The sequence below is a fragment of the Plectropomus leopardus genome, chromosome 20 (assembly GCF_026936395.1).
Source record: "Plectropomus leopardus strain MGB_pleo_1.0 chromosome 20, ASM2693639v1, whole genome shotgun sequence".
In the NCBI taxonomy this organism is placed as follows: domain Eukaryota; kingdom Metazoa; phylum Chordata; class Actinopteri; order Perciformes; family Serranidae; genus Plectropomus; species Plectropomus leopardus.
Window position 1 is genome coordinate 5,930,347 of NC_142195.1, and position 23,710 is coordinate 5,954,056.

Sequence of the window (23,710 nt, forward strand, 5' to 3'; positions counted from 1 at the left end):
TATCTATCTATCTAGGCCATCTATTTCTATCTATCTATCTATGTATCTATGTATCTATTTTTCCATATAAATATATATCTAAATAAATAATTATAAATATGTGTGTGTGTGTGTGAAATAAATTTCTACTAAAATTTAATTTTTGATATTTATTAGAATCTATTTATTGAGTTTGTGTAGGGTAATATCAATTTTAATAATCGTTGTTTTATTTCATTTTAATTTTATTCTACTTATTTATTTATTTTTGTTGTGTTTGTTTTACATGTCCAATCAATCAATCAATCAATCAATCAATCAATCAATCAATCAATCAATCAATCAATCAATCAATCAATCAATCAATCAATCAATCAATCAATCAATCAATGTGCAGCTGCAACATGTTCAGTCTACACGAGTAGTGGAGTTTACGTGGAGCACGTGAAGGCAGCATTTTACCCAGAGACGGGCCGCCGTCTGCGCTGCTGATATGATCCGCCATTGGTAGCGCTGTTTCGTCCACCGAAAGTCTACATTTGTACGGGAAGAAACCGAAGCGGAGAGACGCAGCAGAGCCGAGCGGAGGTGGAGTCTGTAGGTGGGGAGGGAGAAGAAAGGGGAGAGAGGAGGAAAACGGGGAAAGGCAGATACAAGAGAAACGGGGGGAGGACGGCGGATGATTTACGCTATACAAGTTGCCTCAAAACAAAGTGAAGAGTTGCGGCGAAGAGGAATAAAACAAGATGATAACGCCCTATTTCCTAGAGAATTTCTGGGTAAGTGGTTCCTTTTAAATTCACGCTGCTTACACCGGTGCTATTCCTTATTATTCTCTTGCTGTGTTCCCTCCCTATCATGTTCATGTCAGCCAGAAATTCTGTGTTATTCACGTTGTATAGGTAGTCGTGTGGTCACTGGTTGAACCGGCTGTGTCCGGTGCCGCCACACTCACTGGTCAGCCGTCCCCCGGCCATCGCTAGTTTTACTCGGTGATTATTATTTTGCCACCCCGGGGTTTGGGCCTCTGTAAACCCATCTAACTTGAAATCTCAAAGAGTCCACCCTCGCTCCCGCTGATTGGCTCTCTTGGTCCTGCTTGGAATGTTTATGGTCAGTTCCATGAATACTATTGGACGCTCCCTCTGTCAGTCAGAGCCCTCCGCCGGACGCGTCATTTTTCTTCCGTAACAAAGTTTCAGTGAGAGGCCAGATGTTTAGTAAGTTGGAGAACAGCTTCAAAAACACGAAATCAAACTCCTATTAAAATGGACAATTAGCTAATAAATTTACAAAGCCGGAGCTTTAGTGTGTGTATTGCTATCGCACTATATACTGTACTGTCTGTTTACTTCCGAAAGGTCATTTCTGTCCCGATTTGACGTGGCTACAGTGTGATAGCAAGTTGAAAAGTAAAAGCCCTCTTTCAATTCTGATACTAATTTCCCTCTCAATTCAACATGTCAGCCTTTTTCTTCAAAACATTGCTTTAAAAACACTAAAGACATAAAGTCAAGTGTTATCAAAAGTGAAAACAACTCCTCCATATCTTCATTAGGACTTTTGCTCCAAACTTAGGCCATATAATTGCAGTATTGTTACAATTATGGGTCAAGATTTGGAATTTGAGTCTCATATTGAGTCATCTGAGCAGAACTGTCATTATTCGTGGTCTCGTTGGTCGACCACTTTTTTTCCATTAGAAACCAAGTGGTTTGAACAACAGCCATTGGTAAATGGTATACATTAACATGCAAAATTTCTGCAAATAATTGTATGTTAATGCTCTGTTATTTATCTTTGATCAGACTCTTTGATTACATTTAATGGTGCCAAAACGTATATCTATCATATATAGTATGTATATTAGGGGTGGGAATGGCTTCCCAATTATAATATTATCATAATATTTTGGTCACGGAGCAATAGTATTGCAATTTTAAGTGCTTTTTGATATGCTGAGTATGCAGTTACATAGCAGCGTATTGCTATTTATTACCCCTTTTTCAACCGTAAATTAAGGAAAAACATTGCAAACATCTATTTTTATTCATAAGATAAAGTTTTCAGTTTGTCATTGCACGTCAATCATTCAATTGCAGAAAAATGTATCCAGTGGACTGAAAAATTACTAATTTTATCATCCTAACGGGATTTTTCCAGGCCTGGAAGAGTTGTGGAATTAGTAAACATCATTAAAAGTTTTGGAAAAGTCATGAATTTATTTTGTGTGTAATTGAATTTTTTTTTCAGCAATCTTCTGTAGAAAACCACTCATGGCCAATTCCAAGGCTTAAAAAATCAGCCTACATTTCTATGTTGCAGCATTGTTTTCCAGACTTGCATCCAGAATGTAGTTTATAATCAAATACATCATAAGCAGGCGCTATAATGGTTCTGTTTTCCCTCTTGCTTGAAAGTCAGTGCCAGACTGTTACACTGTAAGTGCTCGTAAGACTGTTTGTAGTGTTAGAAGTGAATATGAACACATCCAGTGTTATAGATTGGAAAAGGTTGTTGATTAATTTTCTTTCAATAATTAACTTTTGGATATAAGTATGCCTTTCCGTTCTGTTAGTGTTATATGTTGTGAAATTTTATTATGGTCTCCTTGAAAAGTCATGGAACAGTTTTGAAATTTTGTCCATGAATTTATGTGGGAACCCTGAAATTATATAATAAAAAAAAAACAGATAAAGTCAGTGTATCGATAGGCCTACAATACTGCCACGCAAAATCCATTTTTTTCCCGCACCCCTAATGTTCTTGAATGAAAGAAGAAGAAGAAGTCCATACGTGTCTATTTTGCAGGCTGCTTCATTAGTATAAAGTCTGTTAAATGCCTTTCATTCTGTGTCCCTGTCTTCCCTAAGTTAGGAAACCCAGCTCTAGTTTTTGGCCTCAGTTGACCTCCGCTCCAGGTGCTGAGGGCTCTGAAGAATCTCCAGCTTACAGAGCAGATGATACAAACTTTGTCACTGACAATTACATACAAGCAAAGCCATTTAAGAAGTAATTTCTGTCAACTTCCAAAGCCGTATTCTTAAAGGAGACTCCATCATTAACTAAATGGAAAAGAGGAGAGCCGAGACACTCTTGATTCTTCAATCTGCCCTTTGTGCCCTGCAGTGGGACACAAGAGAATCCAGTGATGGCAAAGATCAGCTGTGTGTTTAACATGCAGGACACACACACACACTCACACTTAGCATGAGGGGATGCATCCATTTCCCTTTTGACTTGACTACAAATCATCACCGTAAGCACACACACACACACACACACACACACACACACACACACACACACACACACACACACACACAAAACGCTATCAGATTAAAAATTTGATGAATGTGTTTCACTTTTGCACAGCATGCCAGAGTATACACCTGTTTCCACTCTGGTTTCTGTATTTGTCAAGGCTTTTTTGTGTTTTTTTCCTTGTATGTAATCTTGGCATGAATCTCTGATGTAGACAACATCTCCCCTCAGCTGAATAAACAAGTTCTTTAGGAATTAGGAGCCAGACATGGTAACGCCATGTCGTCTCTGTCGAAGCTGCAGCACTGGAATGGTCACTGGCTGCAACATTTCCGCTCTCTAGATTTATTTGCAACTCTCAGATGTCCATTTCCCTTTTTTCGTGTGTGTGAATTTTGCACGAATAAGCGGTTGGTGAAAGTTTAAATGTGTGCGACTGTCCCCGCACATCCTGAACTGTCTCAGGCAGGTGGATCAGTATGCCAAGTAGTTGGCCTGATGCTGTAGTTTTTAGAGTTAAATCTATGATGAGCTTATGTTTAATGTGGCGTCTGTAACCTCCAGCATGCTGCGGGGAAAATAAGATGGCAGTTTGGTAAGCAAACAGTGTTGATAGAGCCAACAGCCCCGGGATGGCCCTCTTCTCCCTGCTGTCTGTATTGTGTGTGTGTGTGTGTGTGTGGTCTGATACTCTCACACTGAAAGTTTCACAGTCACACTCCCACAAGTTATGTTCTGTTGTGTGAAGTGTAGCAATAATACAGCGAAAACTGAATTAAGGAGAAGATATGCACAGCGGTGACACATTGTCCACTCAGCAGCTATTGCTTTCCATGTTTGTCTTTAGAGGAACGTCTTGTTGAGTTTTTGCAGCGGGATTGAGGTAACAGCAAAGATTTCCCTCCCGGAGTGTAGAGGTTTTGGTCAACATTGACTTTTGTTTGTGCTTGAAACAGAAATCTGGCCTCGTGGTGGTTTTGTTGTCTTTTGCTCTTTGTCTCATGAGCTCTAAATGGGTCTTAAGTTGTGATAAACTGACTTAAACTAAGCAGCTTGTGTGTGCTCACCACATACTAAAAACATACTCTGTGTGTGTGTGTTAGTGTGATGTGACAGCTCAGTGCACTGCTCCCAGACTTCTCTGGTCACATGACCCAGGGCAGACACTGTGATGTCATAGTGCTGTCTACGCGCTCTGTGTCTCGGGGGTCTGCAGGCGACAGCAGGCCATGGTTAACTGTCTGTCTGGAGGGAGGAAGGCTTGTTTCTTCAGTTCCTCATTGAAAGCACTTCTTTCCACTGCTTTTACTTAAACAAACGGCAGTGATGTCAGCCGGGACGCTCTTAATCCTACCTGATTAAGTTGCTAGACTTCCTAAAGCTCACTAAAGCCTCTTATGATACATTTTGCATGATTTTTTTACTATATGCATTAGGGCTGGGTATTGTCAAGAACCTCACAATTCAATTCAATTTCGGTTTGATTCGATGTTGATCCAGATGCTTCGATATCGATTCAGTTATGTGTGTTGTCAGAGGTCAGAAGTACCCAGATAATTTATTCGAATACCTTCTGATATGTGTTCAATAAAGCATGCATTATCTGTATTGATTTTGAAAAAACAGACCCAGAACTTATTTTACCATTACATTATTCCTTATTCAATAAAAATGAAAACTAAAAAACATTTAAGGTACAGAACAGTGCACGTCTCTGCCTGAGCTGAACTTAACAACAGTAATAAACATTTATGCAGGATTTATCTACCTGCATTTGTGTGTGATCCACAGCTTTAGCGTTAGCAACAGGTTCCAAAACATCTGCGTGTTGTTGGCTCAAATGGTTACGTAGGTTCGTCGTATTATTGCAGTGTTTTAACACTGACTCATGAGGCTCACACACACACACGACGTAATGATTTTAACACACTGCTCCCTCTCGCCACTGTTGCCATTTTAATGAATAAACAACAGACGTTGTTTGGGGGTCAAGCGGGGCCTCTGAACAACGTCAATCACACTCTGGCAGCACTCACACTGCCCCCACGGGAGCGGGGCGTCATTACGACGGAAATAATCAATTTCAGGATTTTATGAATCAATGTTGAATTGGAAAAAAACATATTGCAATGCACTGATGAATCGATTTTTTTACCCATCCCTAATATGCATGGACTTAAACGCCCATTACAGTGTTTTTACCTTTTCAATGAAGACGAAAAGGTTTGTTAAAGTATTTCCACTTTGCAGCCTCCATAGAAATATGTTTTATTTAACAGTGATGCGGCTCTTATTGTTTTAAAGGGATGGTTTACCCACAAATCAATAATATATTTTTCTTCTTACTTGTAATGCTATGTATCGACATCGACTGTTTTGGTGTGAGTTGCAGATTGTCAGAGATACCGGCCGTAGAGATGTCTGCCTTCTTGCCAATGTAATGGAACTACATTTTACTCTGCTTGTGTTTCTTAAGGCGCCTAAAATCACATTTGAAAAACTCAACAGCAATGTCTGTTTCTAGAAATCATGACCTGGTGACTAAAGATAATCCGCAGACCTTGTTGTGAGCAGTTTCGTGTTAGAACTTGTTTTGATAATTTCTCCTTTTTCAAACAAAAAAAGAAAAATCCAAATTTGTTCCATGGTCTAGCTTCACAGTTGCGAAGACGTGAAGTGAATATTTTGAAGTTTTTAGATTGTTGCAGGACACAAGTAGCCATTTGAAAAGGGTCAGCTTGAATTAATTGACTAATTTAGAAAAATAATGAATCAGTGATGAAATTAGTGGAAGCCGTAGAAGCAGATTTACTCTGTGAAGACACAAATATTTGCATACCAAAATTCACTCAAGCTGAGCACACCTTTATTGTTAGATGAAGGCAGTATAATGCTGAAAGATAAGCAGAGCTCTCTCCATGTCACGGGTTGCATTACTGCCTGTCAGGTAATAAACACTTGATTCTGCCCACACAGGAGGTTGAAACTGGTATTACACAGGAACAGAAAGAGAGTGAATTCCTGTCCTCCTCTGTCGGGCAGATGTTACATGATAAACGGCAGCACTGTGGCTTTGTTTATCTCTTCTTGAGGGTGGTTTGTTCAGACTAAAGATATCAGCTGTGTAACTGCTTCTTTTTGTGCTTGTGTTACTCTGTAATTAGTAATTACAGCGACGTTATTGTTGTGTGTGAAAACGCAATACAGTGTAAATCATAAAGCAGCCTGTTGCGTTTGTTCTGGCCATGGTTTCATGGTACACCGCTTTAAAGAAGCCATATAAATATACCACTTCCTGCTTCTCATACTTTGTTCATTAAAATAACTTAGGAGTACATATGCTGATGAGAAATCTGGGTCATATTTCATTTTATCTAAGACCAAACATTAAGATGTCAAATAGGGCTGGATCTCATGTTTGTTTTCATTGTCAATTTATTAGGGATGCGTGATAAAATCGGCACGTCACTGGGAGATGTTGGCTTTAAAATGAAGTATCGGAATAGGTAAACATGTTGATTTTTGCCAACATCACAAACCAATACGTATTTTTTAAACTGACAAAGTGATTATGTACAAAACACCAACCAGAAGTTGAAGTATTTTTCTTATTTTGCACACTGAATGAATATTACATACACTGAAAAGCACTGTATTTTATGTCTCTATCTGCTGGTGGGCCATCACAATAAGAGTATACATAATATGATGTTAATTTCAAGAAACAAACATTTTGTCAGAAAAAGTTGCTATATCAATATTGGTTATCGGCCAAATGAGTTGTTATATATCGGCATATGGGATATTGGCAAAAAATCCGATATCGTGCATCTGTACTATTTATCACTTTGCCATAAAATTCCATAAAATGCCCATAGCTTATTTTTGTTTACTAATTGTAATTTCATGTCGGATTTCCATGAACTCCCAGCAGTTCTCAGCCAGAGCTCAAGAACCTGAGTCAGGATTTGCTACATTCATGAGGGAAAAAGAACTGAGCTGTTTCAATCTAAATACCATTTTATAACCTGATGTTATAAGATTGTGCTTTATATTAAATTCTGCTTTTAATAGGAAGTGAGGTTGCTGCTTTTTTTTTCAAAGCTAGCCTTTTCCGTGTGTATGAGTGACAGCACTCTTCCCAGAAAAAGCATTAGTGCGCATTCAGCCATGACGTAAGATGTCTAGCTGCCGGGCTATTACTTCTTTTTTTTTTTTTTTTAATTTGCCAGCCTAAGGCATATGAAGACGCCGAGTCCCTTCACCATATGTCTGCAGACATAGCGCAGTGTGTCACACCAAGGTTGAAGTTCACCTCAGAATCTGTTTGTGTCATTGCTAATATTGGCACGGACTGAATATTGGACAGCTGACACTATTCACTCTCAGTCTGTTGGAAGCTGTCTCGCCTGCAAAGTGCCGTTGCTCAAACAAACGGTGATTGGCATGTGTGCTAACCTCTCAGCATGTTACCCTCCCTTTGGGGTGGGGCAGGGAGTTAAAAACCTCTCCATCTAAATGCAAGCATAATGAGTACTTCTGAATTTCACAATGTGTGGTTGGAATATTAAACACCCGGAACGAAGGCTTTCATCAATGACTGTCCAGGGGAGGACGTTGAGAAACTGTGCAGCAACCTAGTATCACTTCTCCCTGCAGCCGCTGCTCATGTAGAGTAGTTTTAGTAAACTCCTAAACTAGTGGACTATTTTGAGAAGTTGGAAATGTCAGAAATTTCAGGGTTTTTTTAAGCTGATGTCTTTAAGTTCTTGGCTACTGGTTTTGTTTTGTTTTGTTTTGTTTTGTTTTGTTTTGTTTTGTTTTGTTTTGTTTTGTTTTGTTTTGTTTTGTTTTGTTTTGTTTTGTTTTGTTTTGTTTTATTGTTAATTCGTTTTATAATTTTTAGCTTTTTTTTTACTTTAACTGGTTTATTCGTTAAACTTGATTTTTTAAAAATTAAAAAAAATATATTTTATAAATTAAAATGTATTTATTGTAATTCATATTATGGAGGACATATTATCCTCTTTTTATGGTCTACTTTTAGTATTATTATTTAATTTATTTTTAAGTAATTTTTATCAATTCTGACTCACATGCCCTTTGCATGTCTTATTGTTTTTTTCCTTCATTTTAATTATTATTTCTTTCTGACTTTGTTCATTATTACTTTTTTAGTTATAATTGTTACATTCTAATAATTTCCAATTTTATTTTATCTTTCATGGTCAGTTTTAGGGCTATGTTTTGTGCCTGCAATTTGTACCTCACAAGTTGTGCAGCACATTGTGTTTCCACCTGGAGTGAAATGTGCTGTATACATATAGTTTTGCTTGCTTACTGCTTTGTAGGATTATCACGATGACGAGTCCAGTATTGTAACCTGCTGAAAAGTCCAAAACCGCCCAGAGCTCTTTCCTGTGTTTGTTCGTATTTTTCTTTTGTATTCATTGATATCACATTCCGCATGTTGTTTCACAGAATGGTCTCTCTTCCTGTTCTGCTCTGTTTGGGGCCGTGTGTTTTCGTTCAATTTCGTCACTTCCCTGTTTTGTCGGCCGATTGGCCAATTGTTAATGTGCGTGTCACTTTATGTTTCTTTAGGCTGCAGTGTTATGTAAAGTCAGTTGTTACGGTCTCACCTTCCTGTCTTGAAATCTAACGCGTGCAGTCGTTTGCACGTCATGTTGTTTGCTGCAGGCAGGGTAGCTGCTAAACTTTTGTTATAGTTATCTTGAGACAACAGGAAGCACATCTCAGTTGTCTGATCACTAGGGTAAAATGTGGGCCAGTGAGCTGCAGCCGAGAGAGGCATACTCTCTGTTTTAATGTCTATTTGCTCTGTAAATATTGGAGCTCCCTCTGAGCTTCATTTTTGACACAAACTTCCTGACCTTTCATCTTTGTCAATGTGGAAAAACAAGGGTTTGTTAAAGCTGAACTAAAGCTGAAGCCTGTGTAGCCAACCAAACTGCTGACAGGGGAGTGCTCCAGGAACCAGGAAGTTTCTGTGACAGTTGTGTTGAGGTGAAGCAAAGTTGGCCTGTAGAGTTAGACAAGAATGAGGATTAACTGCTATCAGCAGTGGTTTTTTTGCATGTTGAGTTCAGCCTACATCAGTTATACTCAGCTTCAGGCCTACGGGCCAAATTGGGTCCCCCAACCATTTTCTAATTCACAATAAAACAAAATAATTCACACAGGGAATAGTATTTATAATTTTAGCATACACAAGGTGCCAAAATGCATAAAACAGCATTAAATTAGAGCTTGTTTATCAAAAACATGCATCCCTGCATCCCTCAACATAGGTCTTAAGCCCCTATTGTCCTAAAATCCTTGAAACATCCTAATATCCTAGAAATGTCATCAAATCCGAGAAACTTCCTGAAATCCTAGAAATACCCTAAGTCCCTAAAAACATGCTAAAACTGTAGAAATGTTCTAAAGTCCCAGAAAATGTTCTTATATCCTGGAAACGTCCTCCAATTCTTGAAACATCCTAAAATCCTGCAAACATCCTGATTTCCTAGAAATGTCCTAAAATCCTGGAAACGTGTATGGGGCTGCTGCGACTGGCTCTTTCTGTCATTTTGCAAAAGTGGCTGCTGCCTACATTTTAGTGAAAATACGAGTGTACCTCATTTGTTTTGATTTGAGTAGCACAAAGTGCTTCAGTCCTCTGGATACTTATTAGCAGAATGTGTGATAGTTGTCTACCAGAGGAGGGAGGTGCCAGTATTTTCCTGTATTTTTTTTTTTTATCCTGACCCTCCCCAGAGCTACAAATATTTTTCCTTGAGCCTCCCCGAGTGCCTGGGGGAAAATACACCACTCTCGCTTTAAAGTGCAATTTTTATTATTTTTTAGAAAAAATTGTGGACCTGTGGAATGAAGTGATTTTTGATTAATTATCACTATTACTTGTTAAGATTTGGTTATGTTTCCTGAAAGAAGTAGTCATTACACATGATGTGTTCAAGGACTGTCAGAACTTTGAAAATCCAACAATGATTTCTGCATTTACAGTTTCTTACTGTTAAAATTTGTTGTAATTTAGGGGTTTGAGAAAAAAAGAAAAACCATGTATTTCAAGCCTGCCAGCAGGTCATGAGGTTCAGAGGATATTTAAAATGAAAATAAATAGATAATAATAATATAATAATAATAATAAATCAGTGGCTTTTATTGTAGTCTGTTGAACAGTGGCTCAGTCATGCTGCTGTCTGTCTGCTCACTCAGATAATCTGTGTTTTGGAAACGTGGCACTTCCTATAGCTTCAAGCTATGATTTGCATGTGTCCTCCTTCAGTGAAGAAACAGCCTAATGGAGGACAGCAAGGAAGTAAAGTGATTCTTCTTTTCAGAAGTGACAAAGATGTTTGAGTTTAAGGTGTGTCGAGAACAGGCTTGTCATAATAATTATGTTATTGACTCATCGAGAGCAGCAGAAATTATTGAGGTGGTATCTATAGATCATTAATATAGCCCTTGTGTTTACATGACTGTTTACATAATGGTGTCAACAACATTTGAGGGTTTCCCCCTACCATCATAAGACAGCGCTTAAACATTTTTTCACAGCATCAAAGCTGAATGAATAGAAAAAGAAAAAAAACTAAGAAAAAAACTATAGTGAGACTAGTATAAGGAAACTATGCCAAAATAAATATTAGACATATAAGACAGCCTGTGTCTCAACATTTCATTCATGTCCTTGAAGAAAATTAAATTAAATCATTATTTTGAAGTTTAGATTATTAATCAGGTGCATTAGAAAAGTACACAGTCAAAATGACAATGGAAAAGCATCAGGGTAAAGAACAAACCCCATTTTTTTTTAAATTGAAGCCTATTAACTATGTATTATTGTAAAAAAAAAAAAAGAAAAAAGAAAACAAAAAACAATACAAATAGAAATATGAGCAAAACCCCTCTCTGATGCAATATTTAAAAATATTCATCCAAATCTCTTGTCAGTTTATTTTTATTTGGATAGTTATTTTTTCATATTCTATTTCCAGTGTTTGGATACTTTTAGAAATCGAAAGTTGATTGCTCTTTCAAAGGCTGAACTTGCATTATTATGCTGATATGTTATCATTACATCAGTGGCATAAAGTGGCCTTAAACTGACAGTAATATTTATTTTGGTGTGCTCTCTGGTAGAGAAATTATATAATGTTGACACTGTTTCTAAACAACCTCAAACCCGGTTTTTGTTATGCAATTTCCTGTTAGTTATCGGTTGGCATATACAAATACTAACCGTGTATCTGCAGTCAGCTAATATTGACATGTCGGCCTGGCTGATTTATTGGTCCCGCAGTAATACAGGAGGGAGCTCACTTATAGAGTAAGAGAGTACTTTAAGCATTTTTTTATTTATTGTGATATTGTCCTTTGAATTTTTTGAGACTGTATTGCTTGCCGAAAATGGCATTTCAATTTATGTTTTATTTTTTTGTCTGAGAATCATGTTTACTATGTAAACCATGTTTGAATGTTTAAATAGGCAGTTCAAAATCATTATTATTTTTAATAGTAGTTGTAAGTTAGCAGAATTAGTGGGTTATCACTATTTATGCACTACAAGGCCATGATCATGTGTAATTATCAAACATTTTCTTAAAGGGAAACCCAACATATTTCATTCCTATGAATTATTCAGAGGTACCTGCATTTTTTAAAGCGTTAGTGCAAGTGGACACCAGTTACCTAGTGGCATGGTTACAGCAACACACACAGAGGGACTGCTGTCTGGCTGTCTTTTACATAATACGCTCGAGCCCTAGGCCTATTTACCACAGTTTTAAATGATTTTTAAAATCCATTTCTCTCAAACATGGCAAAGATGAGTATGGTTGACCAGAAGCTGCTGCAGACGCAGCTGGATGCCATGCAGACGATGAGAATGCTGCTGGTGGAGAAAGCCTTGGCGGTAATTTCCGATCAGCGTCTGAGGTATTGCTGTTGTTTTTCAGACTCCGTGCTTATTACTGATCTGTCTGCATTCCTTTTTTGTGTCTGAAATGCAGGGTGAAAAAAATAATGGCTTTGATGTGCTCTACCATAACATGAAGCATGGCCAAATATCCTCCAAGGAGCTGACAGACTTCATCAGAGAGAGGTAAGACACGAGTTAGATACACATCATAGTCTTATTCTGAGGAGGCGCTCATTTGTACGTAGTCAAGATTATTTTAAAGGATAACTTTGGTATTTTTTAAACCTATTTAACCTATTTCCTATGCTTTTGTTCCCAGTTGACTAATGGAGACAACATTTTTTTAAAAAATTGGTCCAATATTGGGCATGACAGAAAGAGATGAATCTGGCCGCAAAACAAGCTGTGATTTGGGCAATGCCACACTGTCAGTTCACATCCACTAAAAGTGTTTGTTTTTGCCGCTGACAGGCTCAGGTTGTTATTCTAAGTGTCTGACAGCATTGTGGAAAGGATCCATGTAGAGACAGACCTTTTTATTAGAGTGAGATCCTATTTGTTTGACCAGAAGCAGCCCCGAAATCACTATTACCAAATCCACCAGACTCCATATGAAAAAACAGTAATTTTATCATCGTAAAACACACTTCATAAAAAGTCGACAGAAACAAACTGAAACTCACAAAAAAACATGTTGGTTCATTATTCCACCATCACCAACAGTTTTCAACTGTCACCAATCAGGTTTGGTTGAAATAAACCCTTTAAGTCAGAGATCAGTCAGTGAGATATGAAAATATACGGGCCTTATACACGCTAAAATGACTGTTTATATGAATGGAGTCTGGTGGTGACGGCGATGACGATTCAAGGTCTGTTTTGGTTAAACAAAAAGGATCTTACTCTTTTACTAAAAGGTCGATCTCTGTATGGATCCTTTCCGTAATGTTGTCAGACACTTATAATAACAATCTGAGCCTGTCAGTAGCAAAAACAAGCACTTTTAGTGGACATAAATTGACGGTGCACAAATGTTCCCTGCCTGTTTGCTTAACTGGATCGATTGTGCAAACTGTTGTCTCTTTTAGTCCTGTAGGTACAAAAATGTTGGAAAATGGGATCCAAGTTTAAAAAAACGTACCTAAATTAGTACATACAACACGTGTTGCAATTTGTCTGGCTCTTTTATACTTGACTTACCTGTTTTGTGGTTTTCTTGGTATTTAAATGTGCTCCCAAGTGGGCACTGGAAGTTCCAGTTCCTTGTATTGTGCCTTCAGTAACACCCAAAGGCTGAGCCGAGACAGCAACTAAAAGCCAGTCTGAATATGTCTGATTACAAATCACTGTGAATCACGCGGCTTTGCTCTAACAAGGGTTGTAATGAGGGTTGGATATTAACTTTTTTGTCCACCTGCCACTGCGGCTCTACCCACCACTCAATAAATGATCATTGCTTTCTTGGCTGGTGAGTTTAGCAAATCTAGCAGTCACTTGTATATTTTACCAGCATTTGACTGGTGGCTTGTGCTAAATTTCCAACCCAACTATTTTTTCCATTATAAGTTAATCTCATGCTTAATCAATTAATTACTTAATAGTTTAGTCAGTGAAATCCCCAAAACCCAGATTTTCAGTTGACTATGATATATGACAAAAAACAAACAAACAAAAAAGCATATTCTCATATATGAGAAGCTGAATCAACAGAAGGTTTAGCACTTTTATATGGTTGTATTACTTGACTGGAACAATGACTCAACTACAAAAGCATTCATTTTTGTTGCTGATTTTTATGGGGTCTCCCTATTTTTACGTATTTAATCAATAAATTGGACTTTGTGACTAAAGGTATCTGTAGATGGCTATGAATACTTTGCAAACTTAACTTTTCTTTGACAGAAACTTAAATCTTCGCCCATCTGTAACGTGGCATCATGTTACACCCCCCAGAGTCTGCAGCTCAATAATACCATAATCACAGCTAATTTTCAAATTCCTCCCCCCTCTATAAAGGCTAGCTTCACTCTGTCAGAGGTGTGTGTTTCTAACCTGCCTCATGACAGATGGTCTACCACTGGAATTCAACCGTGGATTCCTCTGTGCTCAGTCACTCTGACAATTTAACACACGGTGTAGGATTTGATATGCTCGATCAACGCTGAAAGATGTTTGGAAAGTCTTATTAATAATGAATGATAACATGTCAGAGGCAATTTTCCACCAGCATTATGCCAAAATCCCATACCAAACCAGCGTCTTCCCATTATGTTAGTTGTAGGTGTGTTTTTGTAAAGCAGATTTGCCAGTGCACCACTTGTATAACTTACTGTTACTGTTCAAACTGCTCAGACGTATTTTGTTGTAATAAATCATCTTGTAGGTTTCACTTTGCTTAAATATTAACACTCTTTCCCGTTGGCTGAAATGCTGTTTTTAATGTACAAATGAATCAATACATTATTCATGAAGAAAGCAGGAGTTTGGGAAGAGATTAATTTATTGTGTGGTATGATAGTTGCTTATATAGCTTCGGGGTATTGTAATTCTGATCACACTATGCCAGTTCCCAGGCCGGCTTGGGCTTATCAGTTCACAGACTGACGGGTTTCATGTCTTTTTCTTTCTGAAAAACTGCGCTCTGGCTCCCTCTGGTGGAGAAAGAAGCTCTCTGCACTATTTCCAACATTCTTGCCACTGTATTCTGTCAACTAGGGCCCCTGCCCCAAAATAATTTTAGGCTTAAATACTATCAGCAATCTCCAAGAGGCACACACAGATCTATGAAACCCCTTGTAGGTGCTCTTTCACAGTTATCTGCAGTAAAGCATGGATAAATGCCAACGCAGTTCTTCTTTCATTCAAGTGAACACAACTGGCAAGACAACACAACTTTTCAATTGTATACTAACAGAAAGTTATACAATGCAATGTCTGATGTCACACAGACTGCGACTTTTAATGTCACAAGGTTTCATAGGATGTAACACTTTTTTGAAGGTGTCAGTGATCTTTCTTGAGCTGTCTCAGCAACAGTCACATTTCATTTTAATTTGTGAGCAGCAGCTCCATTTCTTTTGTGTAATTCATTTATGTAGAATAGTGTTCATCAACACTAAAGAAGCAGCCATATTTTAGTTTTTTGAGTATTCCTTATCGTGTCAGTAATTCTGTGTGAACACACAGCATAACCAAAACCTGCTCAGAATTAGTTTTGTATTCTTGGAACACAATCACAGTCTTCTGCAATGAGTAGAGTTCGCTCAATTGTCATCATGTGACATATCATTAACTTTCAGTCGTTTAAGATCTGTTGCTTTACTATCTACTATCGTCACAGTTAAGACAATCTGTGGTTAAAACATGGTCAGCACTTTAATTGATCTGTGATTATCAGTCATATCCACAAAAATAAAAGAGGCAACTACATATTTATCTTGACCCACAGAATTACAATCAGACTAAGATCCTCTCTTCCTGAACAGTACGTGGCACCGAACATAAACTGCAACCTGCAACATAAATAGCTTGAAACAGGAAAACAATATTTAAATATTTAGAAACAAGCTGTGGTGCAAACAAGTCATTGTGTTGCAAGTCTAAAGTAAGTCTCAAGTCTTTGCACTCAAGTCTTAAACTTTGAGTTCATGTCCTAAATAAATCATAACGTGCTCTTTATTAAATTTAATGCATTTAAAGTAATAATATATTAAAGTCATTTAAATCATGAATGTTTTTTATTCTTTTATACAAGTTTTTGAAAACAAGTTTTACTAGACATGGTCACTTAAAAAAAGTAGTACTTTCATAACATACAGTGCTACTAAGCAGTGCCACAACAGAATGATTTTTTATGTCTCTGTCCTGTCTTTGTTGCTTTTAATCTATCACATATTGGGAAAGTGTTGCTTTCTCATCCTAAATTTGTTAGACATTTTTTGTTTAGACTTTTATTCCTTAAAAATGATACTGCAAACATATAGAGAGAATTCCAATGGCACACTGAGTCTGCAGGACAAAGCTGAGAATACCTGGGGCCGATTGTTAGAAATATCAGTTTCCATCAATTATCTGATGTCATTGTTTCATGAAAATTCTGTTATTCTTTCCCATATTTTTTCCTTTTTCTTAGTGTAATAGGCGAACATGGCTGTGTCTATGTACAGTCTGGCTTTTTGTTGTTTTGTTTTGTTTATGTGTGCATTAGATGGTTCCATTAGTTTGCTTTTATATGTTACTTTTTTGTAATGAAAACTAAATTTTAAAAATAATCATTAATTAATTTAAAAAAAAGATAATGTATGTTGCTGCATGTTTTATGTCTAAATGAAATAAAAAGACTAATGAAAATGTCTGTTGATTCAGGAAATAAAAGGATATTAATCGCTTCATGACACACTTTTATAAAGAATACTTTGATTTTTTTGACTTGGGTTGAAGGTATCGAGTATTTTCAAGTCAAAGGGCTAAAGTCCAAGTGAAGTTGCAAGTCACTGGTGTTCAGATTTTTTTTTTAAATTATTATTATTTTTATTTATTTTGTCAAGTCATCAAATTTGTGACTTGAGTCCAAGCCATGTGACTCGAGTCTCCGCCTCTGGAAACAAGTGCATGTTTTTTAAGTGCACATCTCAATATGAGCTCAAAAGCTTTGTGTGACTAATAGAAGAACTGTGAAGAATATTTATGTGTGTAACGTGTGTGACTCTGCTGTGCACAACACACAGGTTTAACTTTCATTCGTTGTGATCCAGAAGTATGAAAAAGTTCTTTTTTTATGGTTTTATTGAAAGGCAGAGGTTACTCCTGGCACTTTACAACATGCTATGGTATAAAAATAAACTGCCACTCTGGGCTCACACAAACTTGTGGAAGTGGAAATGGAGCCTATAATGCATTTTCTAGCTGGTCCCATCTTTAGTGTTATTCTACGCTGGATGTTTGCCCATGTGTACCTGCGTGTGTGTTTATGATGCATGAGTGTGTGTGTGTGTGTGTGTGTGTGTGTGTGTGTGTGTGTAAGATTGTCCTGTTTCCCCCTGGCTGACCTTGCTCCTGTGACGTGACTGCAGAGAGAGGCTGGCTAAATGAGACATGCATAATTCAGGCTTTCACTATAACACTGCCGCAGTTTTTTTTTGTTCTTTATACTCCTGTCACTTTGCTGCAGAATGAAGGAATAAAAAGGGAAATTGAGAGAAGCAGGGGATCCAAACACTGGCTCTTATACTCCGTCAGCTTGGACATGAGGTTTATGAACAAATCACAAGCCAAACCACGCTTATTTGCCCACACACAGTGCATGTGGTCAAACATTTATGTTGCAAGTTCTCAGTGTTTTTGGATCTTCTCTTGTTTAGTGACATGCCCTATTTCAGCCATAACCTAGTTGGAAATACTTTGTAAAAACTTTGTCTTATTATCCCTTAAACTGTTTCAAAGGTAGAATTGCTACTTGTAAGTAAGTAATATGTCTTTGTGTATTTTTGCTCTGTCCTAGGAGCACTATCGAAGAGGCCTATGCCAGGTCTATGACCAAACTCGCCAAGTCAGCTGGCAACTTCTCTCAGCTCGGGTGAGTTCAAACAGTTTGTAGTTTCCTGAAGAAAAGACCAGGATGAATTCATGTGAAAATGTCTGGCCACGTTCTTGCCTCTAAAGTGTCGTCTTCCATCCTAGGACTTTTGCGCCAGTGTGGGATGTGTTCAAATCCTCAACAGAGAAGCTCGCCAGCTGTCACATGGAGCTGGTGAGGAAACTCCAGGAACTTATAAAAGAGGTTCAGAAGTATGTGGAGGAGCAGGCCAAAGCACACAAAAAGGTAAGGAGATGGATAATGAAGGAAACTTTAGCGATCGTGTTCTCAAATCTTGAATGCTGTCTTAAAGGGATAGTTGGGATCTTTTGAACAGGGGTTGTGTGGCGTGCCTTTACATAGTTATTGTTACATACAGTAGATTTCAGTCTGAATGCCTAAAACTATCCTTTATAGTATTTGCTACAGTAGTTCGCTGCTCCAGTGTTGCCAGAAGTTTGTCTTCACAGAGGAAAGTTTGAAATCAGTTTAATAAAGACCTCCTCTCGCCTCTTTGTATTCTGTTCTGAGTTGTTTTGCTCTTTAGTTGTTGTCTCTAGAGTGAAAGTATGGAGTGGATGTCAACTATGGCTTCATATCACTGTTTATGTAATTTTCTGCTGCAGTATTAGCATATATCACAAAACAGTAACTAAGTGGTTTAAAATAACTATACTGTACTTCATCACATTTTCTTTTCTTTGTTTTATTTGGAACTTCCAAACATACGTATCAGCTATAAACAACTGCACCTCATAAGTTAAAAACAAAAGACTTTAAATTGTAAAACAACTTTATTATTTTAAATATGGAAGCTTTAAGTTCCCTGAAACATCAAGCAACTGTTGGCAGTTGCTCAGTGTCGGGCGTTCGGTGAGCGTCTGTCGCCCTAGTTTTTGCAGTGTGTCTTGCACTAGTTGGCACTAGTCGCTGAGAGACATTTCTCTGATTAGCAGTTGAGCTCAGTGCATGCGAACAGAAACAGAAGACAGGAAAGCAAACACACAAACTAAAGTCAGGAGGGCGTGAGATCAAGACAAACTTGTTATATGAGGTAAGATTATTTTTTTTCTTTAGCAGAAATGATTCGTAATTGATTGTGTCATTGTTCACGAGCACACGGTCAGTAATATTTGTTCTTTCAGCATCTCGTCGTGTTGTTCGTGTGCTAACCTCCTAACAAGCACCTCTAATCCGTCCTGTCGGTTTTCAGGTTTTCCTTTTTTAAATGATGAGTACACACTTTGCAAATTTTGCATTTCCAAGGATGGCGAAGGCATGACCCGCACTACGCTCCCTCTGATTGGCTGTCACTTGTTGCCTTCATTGATGAGATTAGTTAGGTTTCGCAAAGATGAGTGAGACTGGTTAGAATTAGGGTGAGACAGTCACAGGCAGAGTAAGACTGGAGGACAGGTCATGCCTTCACCATCCTATCAAATGCAAATTTAAACCGACTGCTGGTATGGAGTTTTATTACCTCTCATGCAGGTGCAGAGCTTCTGTGATAGTTTGCTGTTAGTTGTAGTCTTTGCAGTGTGTTCATGTGCGACTTTTTGACTGAGACAGGCAACGTGAGGCGATGCAACAGTCAACCTTCGCCACCACTAACTCTTTGATGTTGGTTTGATGTGTCTGGGCCGTAAGGTTACTGAGTACAATATTTTCAAGTTGTTTTTTTTACAACCTCACTCTCCTCCTCCATGTCTGCTAAAGTCCTTTAATTTGCAAAATTTTGAAAATCCCCAAAATCACAAGATCAGGCAAGAATCTCGTGAGTATTTCCAAATCTTCACAACCCGCCACAAGAAAAGGAAATAGTTTAATAGTTGACTCCATCCTGAGAAAACTTAGCGTGCAGCGTTCTACTCCATGAAGCATTTCTTTTACACCTCACTCCTCCGTCTCTCCTCCCAGCTGAGACACACCATCAGTTCATATCTCATGCATGAGGCCACAGAACACAAAGTAAAACTGGAGCTCGGAATCAGTGGAGTTATGTTTGTGCTTTCAGCATGACAAAAAGGCTGTCACAGTGTCTCTCCGTCACTTCCCTTCACTCCCTGTTCCTCTCTGCTTTGTGTTTCTTGGCTAACTTGCAGACACAGCTCATACTGAAGTTAAGCGGTGTGAATAACACAAAATAAACACCCATCGTCGAGCGGGTGCTCAGTATGTGTTCATAATTTAGGATTTTACCAGTTTTCTTTTGCTTACTGTGGTTGACTTTATTCCATAAATGTGTCAAAATTAGTAAAATTAAAGCAAATTAAATTAGTAACCATGCAGATTCAGGGAAGATAATGAGTAAAACAAACCACCAAGTCATTACCCCTTGATATTTAACATTTTATGTCCTTCAAGTCTTTCGGAAGCTGTACAGATGGAAGAATGTGGTCTATTAAGAACAAATGCAGTTTTTATACATATTTTAACAGCCAGTATATAGCTTTAACTGCTTCCTGCTCTGCTGCTCAACAGTCCTGTGTCACATGCTGGAGGATGAAACTGCTTTAGTGTTTTGCTGCAGCCATGAAAGACCTCTGTCTACACTGCCATTGCATCTATTGTTTCATCATTAAGTTATAATAAATAAGGGGATTCCAGGACAAGTGTTGACTGTGTGATGTGTCAAACTAGTAGAGCAGGGAACCTCAACTTGCTTAAAATTGGGGGGCCACTTTTATAAAATGACAGGAGATCAGTCGCAGCAGCCCCGTACATGTTTCTAGGGTTTTAGGACATTTCTCGTAATTTTGGGACATTTCACAGATTTTAGGGTGTTTCTGGGAATTTAGAATGCTTCTTCGATTAAGGAATGTTTCTAGAATTTCAGCACATTTCTCGGATTTAAGGACATTTCTAGGATTTTAGGATGTTTTGAAGATTTTAGGACATTTCTTGGATTTTAGAATGCTTCTCAGGTTAAGGATGTTTCTAGGATTTAAAGATGTTTCAAGGATTTTAGGACATTTCGGGGATTTTAGGACATTTCTTGGACTTTAGGATGTCTGTAGGATTTTAGCACATTTATAGGATTTTAGGATGTTTCTGGGATTTTAGGGCATGTCTTAGATTTTAGGATGTTTCCAGGATTTTTCGCGTTTTTTTTTTTTTTTATTTTATGACATTTTTTGGATTTTAGGATGTCTCCAGGATTTTAGAATTTTTCTTGGATTGAGGAATGTTTCTAGATTTTAGCAAATTTCTAGGATTTAAGGACATTTCCAGCATTTTAGGATGTTTCGAGGATTTCAGGACATTTCTTGGATTGAGGAATGTTTCTCGGGTAAAGGACGTTTCTAGGATTTTAAGACATTGTTTTGGATTTATGACATTTCTCGGATTTTAGGATGTCTCTCGGATTTCAGCGCATTTCTAGGATTTTTAGGGTGTTTCTGGGATTTTAGGGCATGTCTCATATTTTTGGATGTTTCTAGGACTTTAGAATGTTTCTCGGGTTAAGGATATGCACCCTGGCACCTTATGTATATTAAAAGTACAAAAACAATCCCCATTGCAGATCACTTTAGTTTTATTGTGAATAAGAAAAGGTTCTGGGGCCACCCAGCACCCTACTGGGTGCCACATTTGTCCAGGGTGTTGAGTATCACAGTGGTAGAGCGATGGGTGACACTTGCAAGTGTTATTCTGCCTGTTGTGTTGGCTGAATTACTCTACAAGACGTTTGTGTGTTTTCAGACAAAAGAAGAAGTGGCGTCCACTCTGGAGGCTGTGCAGAACATCCAGACCACCTCTCAGGCTCTGCAGAAGTCCAAGGAGATCTACAATGCCAAAACTGTGGAGCAGGAGCGCCTCCGCAAAGAGGGGGCCACCCAGAGAGATGTGGACAAGGTGGGAGGTCACATTCGCACGTACACACACCCACACAGTCATGGTATGGTAATAAGGCATGATGAAGTGTTTTAACACTCAAGTCTGTGCAGAAACTTTAAGCCCAGAAGCTTCTCAGATGTGAAGTGAAACTTGTTTCTTTGCTGATTTGTTAGTTGATATGGGGAAACAGAATTGTGTACAGTCAATGCCCTCTTAAGGCCTCACTAAGCAAAAAAGCAATTCTTTGCATTTTTTATGTCCTTAGGGCTATAATAATAAAAACTATGTTTATTTTTTTAACAGACTCAATAGTGTTTGTAATATCGACCTCTACCAGATGGTCTAGATGGCCGTTTATGGTTATGGTAACACAGAAAGAAAAAAATCTAAATTAAGAATAAAATCATTTACTGTCATAATGTTTTTGATATGTTAGTATATCAACATATATAACTTTGTGACCATGGAATTAGTAGTATTACCAGGACTAATATTATTTCCATGCTTATTTGCCATTACAATACTTTAAATCTAAGAACATCTAAGAAATGGTGAAAAAAATCATACCAGTGTAATTTCTTTCACCAAATATATAACAGACTAACAATAAATATATGGTTTTAACAACAGTGAATATTCATCCCTTTTTTATTTGATAAAAAATGCAAATGTATTACCTTAGCATCACTACTTTTACCATAAAAGGTAAAACATGTTTTTAGACAGTAAAAAAAACAAATCATGCTTACAATTTTTTTTCACCATATGCATAATGGATAACTTTCACTGCATCATTATACAACAATGAATATCTTAATAGCCAATTTTAATGACATTATCTTAGCTTCACTTCCTCTACCATAAGAGCCCAAATCAGCAATTTGGTAGAGCATATTTTTAAATTTTATTTTATCTTATTTTGTTTGTATAAAGTTACATAAATATGTTTATCAAGACCTCTTAAATCATAACATGTCAAATAAATATGTCTACCTTTGAAAATTCCACCACACAGAGCTGTCATATCTGGTGTGACTTTTTTCCAACTTTCTGTAGGAGGTGTACCAGAAAGGCAAAGTCTTTAAAGATACATCAATATTTAGTGGATTTTTTTTTTTTTTGAAAAAGATACCTAAACTGAGTTAAAGAGATAACTCAGTCACGTTGAGTTAAGTTCAACACATTTTTCATTCAGATATCGTGACTCAAAATTTGCTCTACCAAACAGTTGAGCAAGGCGTTAAAGGGATAAAGTGATGATAGCCATTTATCTGTTTATGTTTGGCAGGCTGGAGTGAAAGCCAAAAAAGCCACAGAGACTTACAAGTCATATGTGGAGAAATATGCCACAGCGAAGTCAGAGTTTGAACAGAAGATGGCAGAAACTGCACAGGTACTGTGATGACTCGTTCTCTCTTCTGTTGTGCTTTATGAAATCTGTGCTCACAAAGTCTGTCTAGTGTCTGTCTCTGTGGTCTGCAACACTTTCATTGTGTAATACGTCAGTCTCCCGTGTGTGTGTGTGTGTGTGTGTGTGTGTGTGTGTGTGTGTGTGTGTGTGTGTGTGTGTGTGTGTGTGTTCCCTGTTCCATGCCCTGTATCATCTCCAGATTGTGTTTTTTCCTCCGCAACGGAATCGTTGTGGAAAGCCCTGATTGGATCCATCTGAAGGCCTGATTAGATAAACTCCAAATTAAAATCAGATCAACAGAGTTTGGGCCTCCATATCCTCCTGCACCGCAGCAGCTCCGCCACCAGAAATGGTTCCAGTTAGCCTTTTTTTTTGTTTTGTTTTCCCCCAAGAGAAAGCGGCGCTGCAGCCCCGCTTCCCCGGGATCGCAGTCTACGGCTCATCTCAAACGCAGCACATGTGGACATGAGTTATAAACACTGAACACATGTGCTCCCTGACATCACCGGGGCTCCGACATGTGTGTTCCCTTTGTCTGAGTGTGTCGGTGGGTGGGTGGGTCTGTGTGCGCGCGTATGCTAGCTGTTACCGTGGTGAATGACAAAAGTTTTATTTGTGTCTCTGTAGTGTAGATGTAGAGGAATCTGTGTGTCTGTGGTTAGATCTTCCCCTGCATCTTCACTTTGATTTTCCAGTT

At 38.0% G+C, this 23,710-nt stretch overlaps 1 protein-coding gene across 14 annotated transcripts in view; it reads left to right on the forward strand.

The window, feature by feature from the left end:
* The first annotated feature begins 587 nt into the window (after nucleotides 1-587).
* fcho2 (FCH and mu domain containing endocytic adaptor 2) overlaps nucleotides 588-23,710 on the forward strand; it is a 66,246-nt gene continuing 43,123 nt past the window's right edge. For 8 of the 14 annotated variants that reach the window (XM_088071516.1, XM_088071517.1, XM_088071518.1 and 5 more), the window contains exons 1-6: nucleotides 590-758; nucleotides 12,282-12,373; nucleotides 17,691-17,765; nucleotides 17,870-18,011; nucleotides 21,468-21,620; nucleotides 22,891-22,995. In XM_088071516.1, the coding sequence (XP_087927642.1) occupies nucleotides 726-758; nucleotides 12,282-12,373; nucleotides 17,691-17,765; nucleotides 17,870-18,011; nucleotides 21,468-21,620; nucleotides 22,891-22,995 (600 nt within the window). In that variant the 5' untranslated portion in view covers nucleotides 590-725. Of the gene's footprint in view, nucleotides 759-12,281; nucleotides 12,374-17,690; nucleotides 17,766-17,869; nucleotides 18,012-21,467; nucleotides 21,621-22,890; nucleotides 22,996-23,710 lie in introns of all 14 variants that reach the window. The other 6 variants (XM_088071512.1, XM_088071515.1, XM_088071513.1 and 3 more) reach the window with 4 other exon arrangements.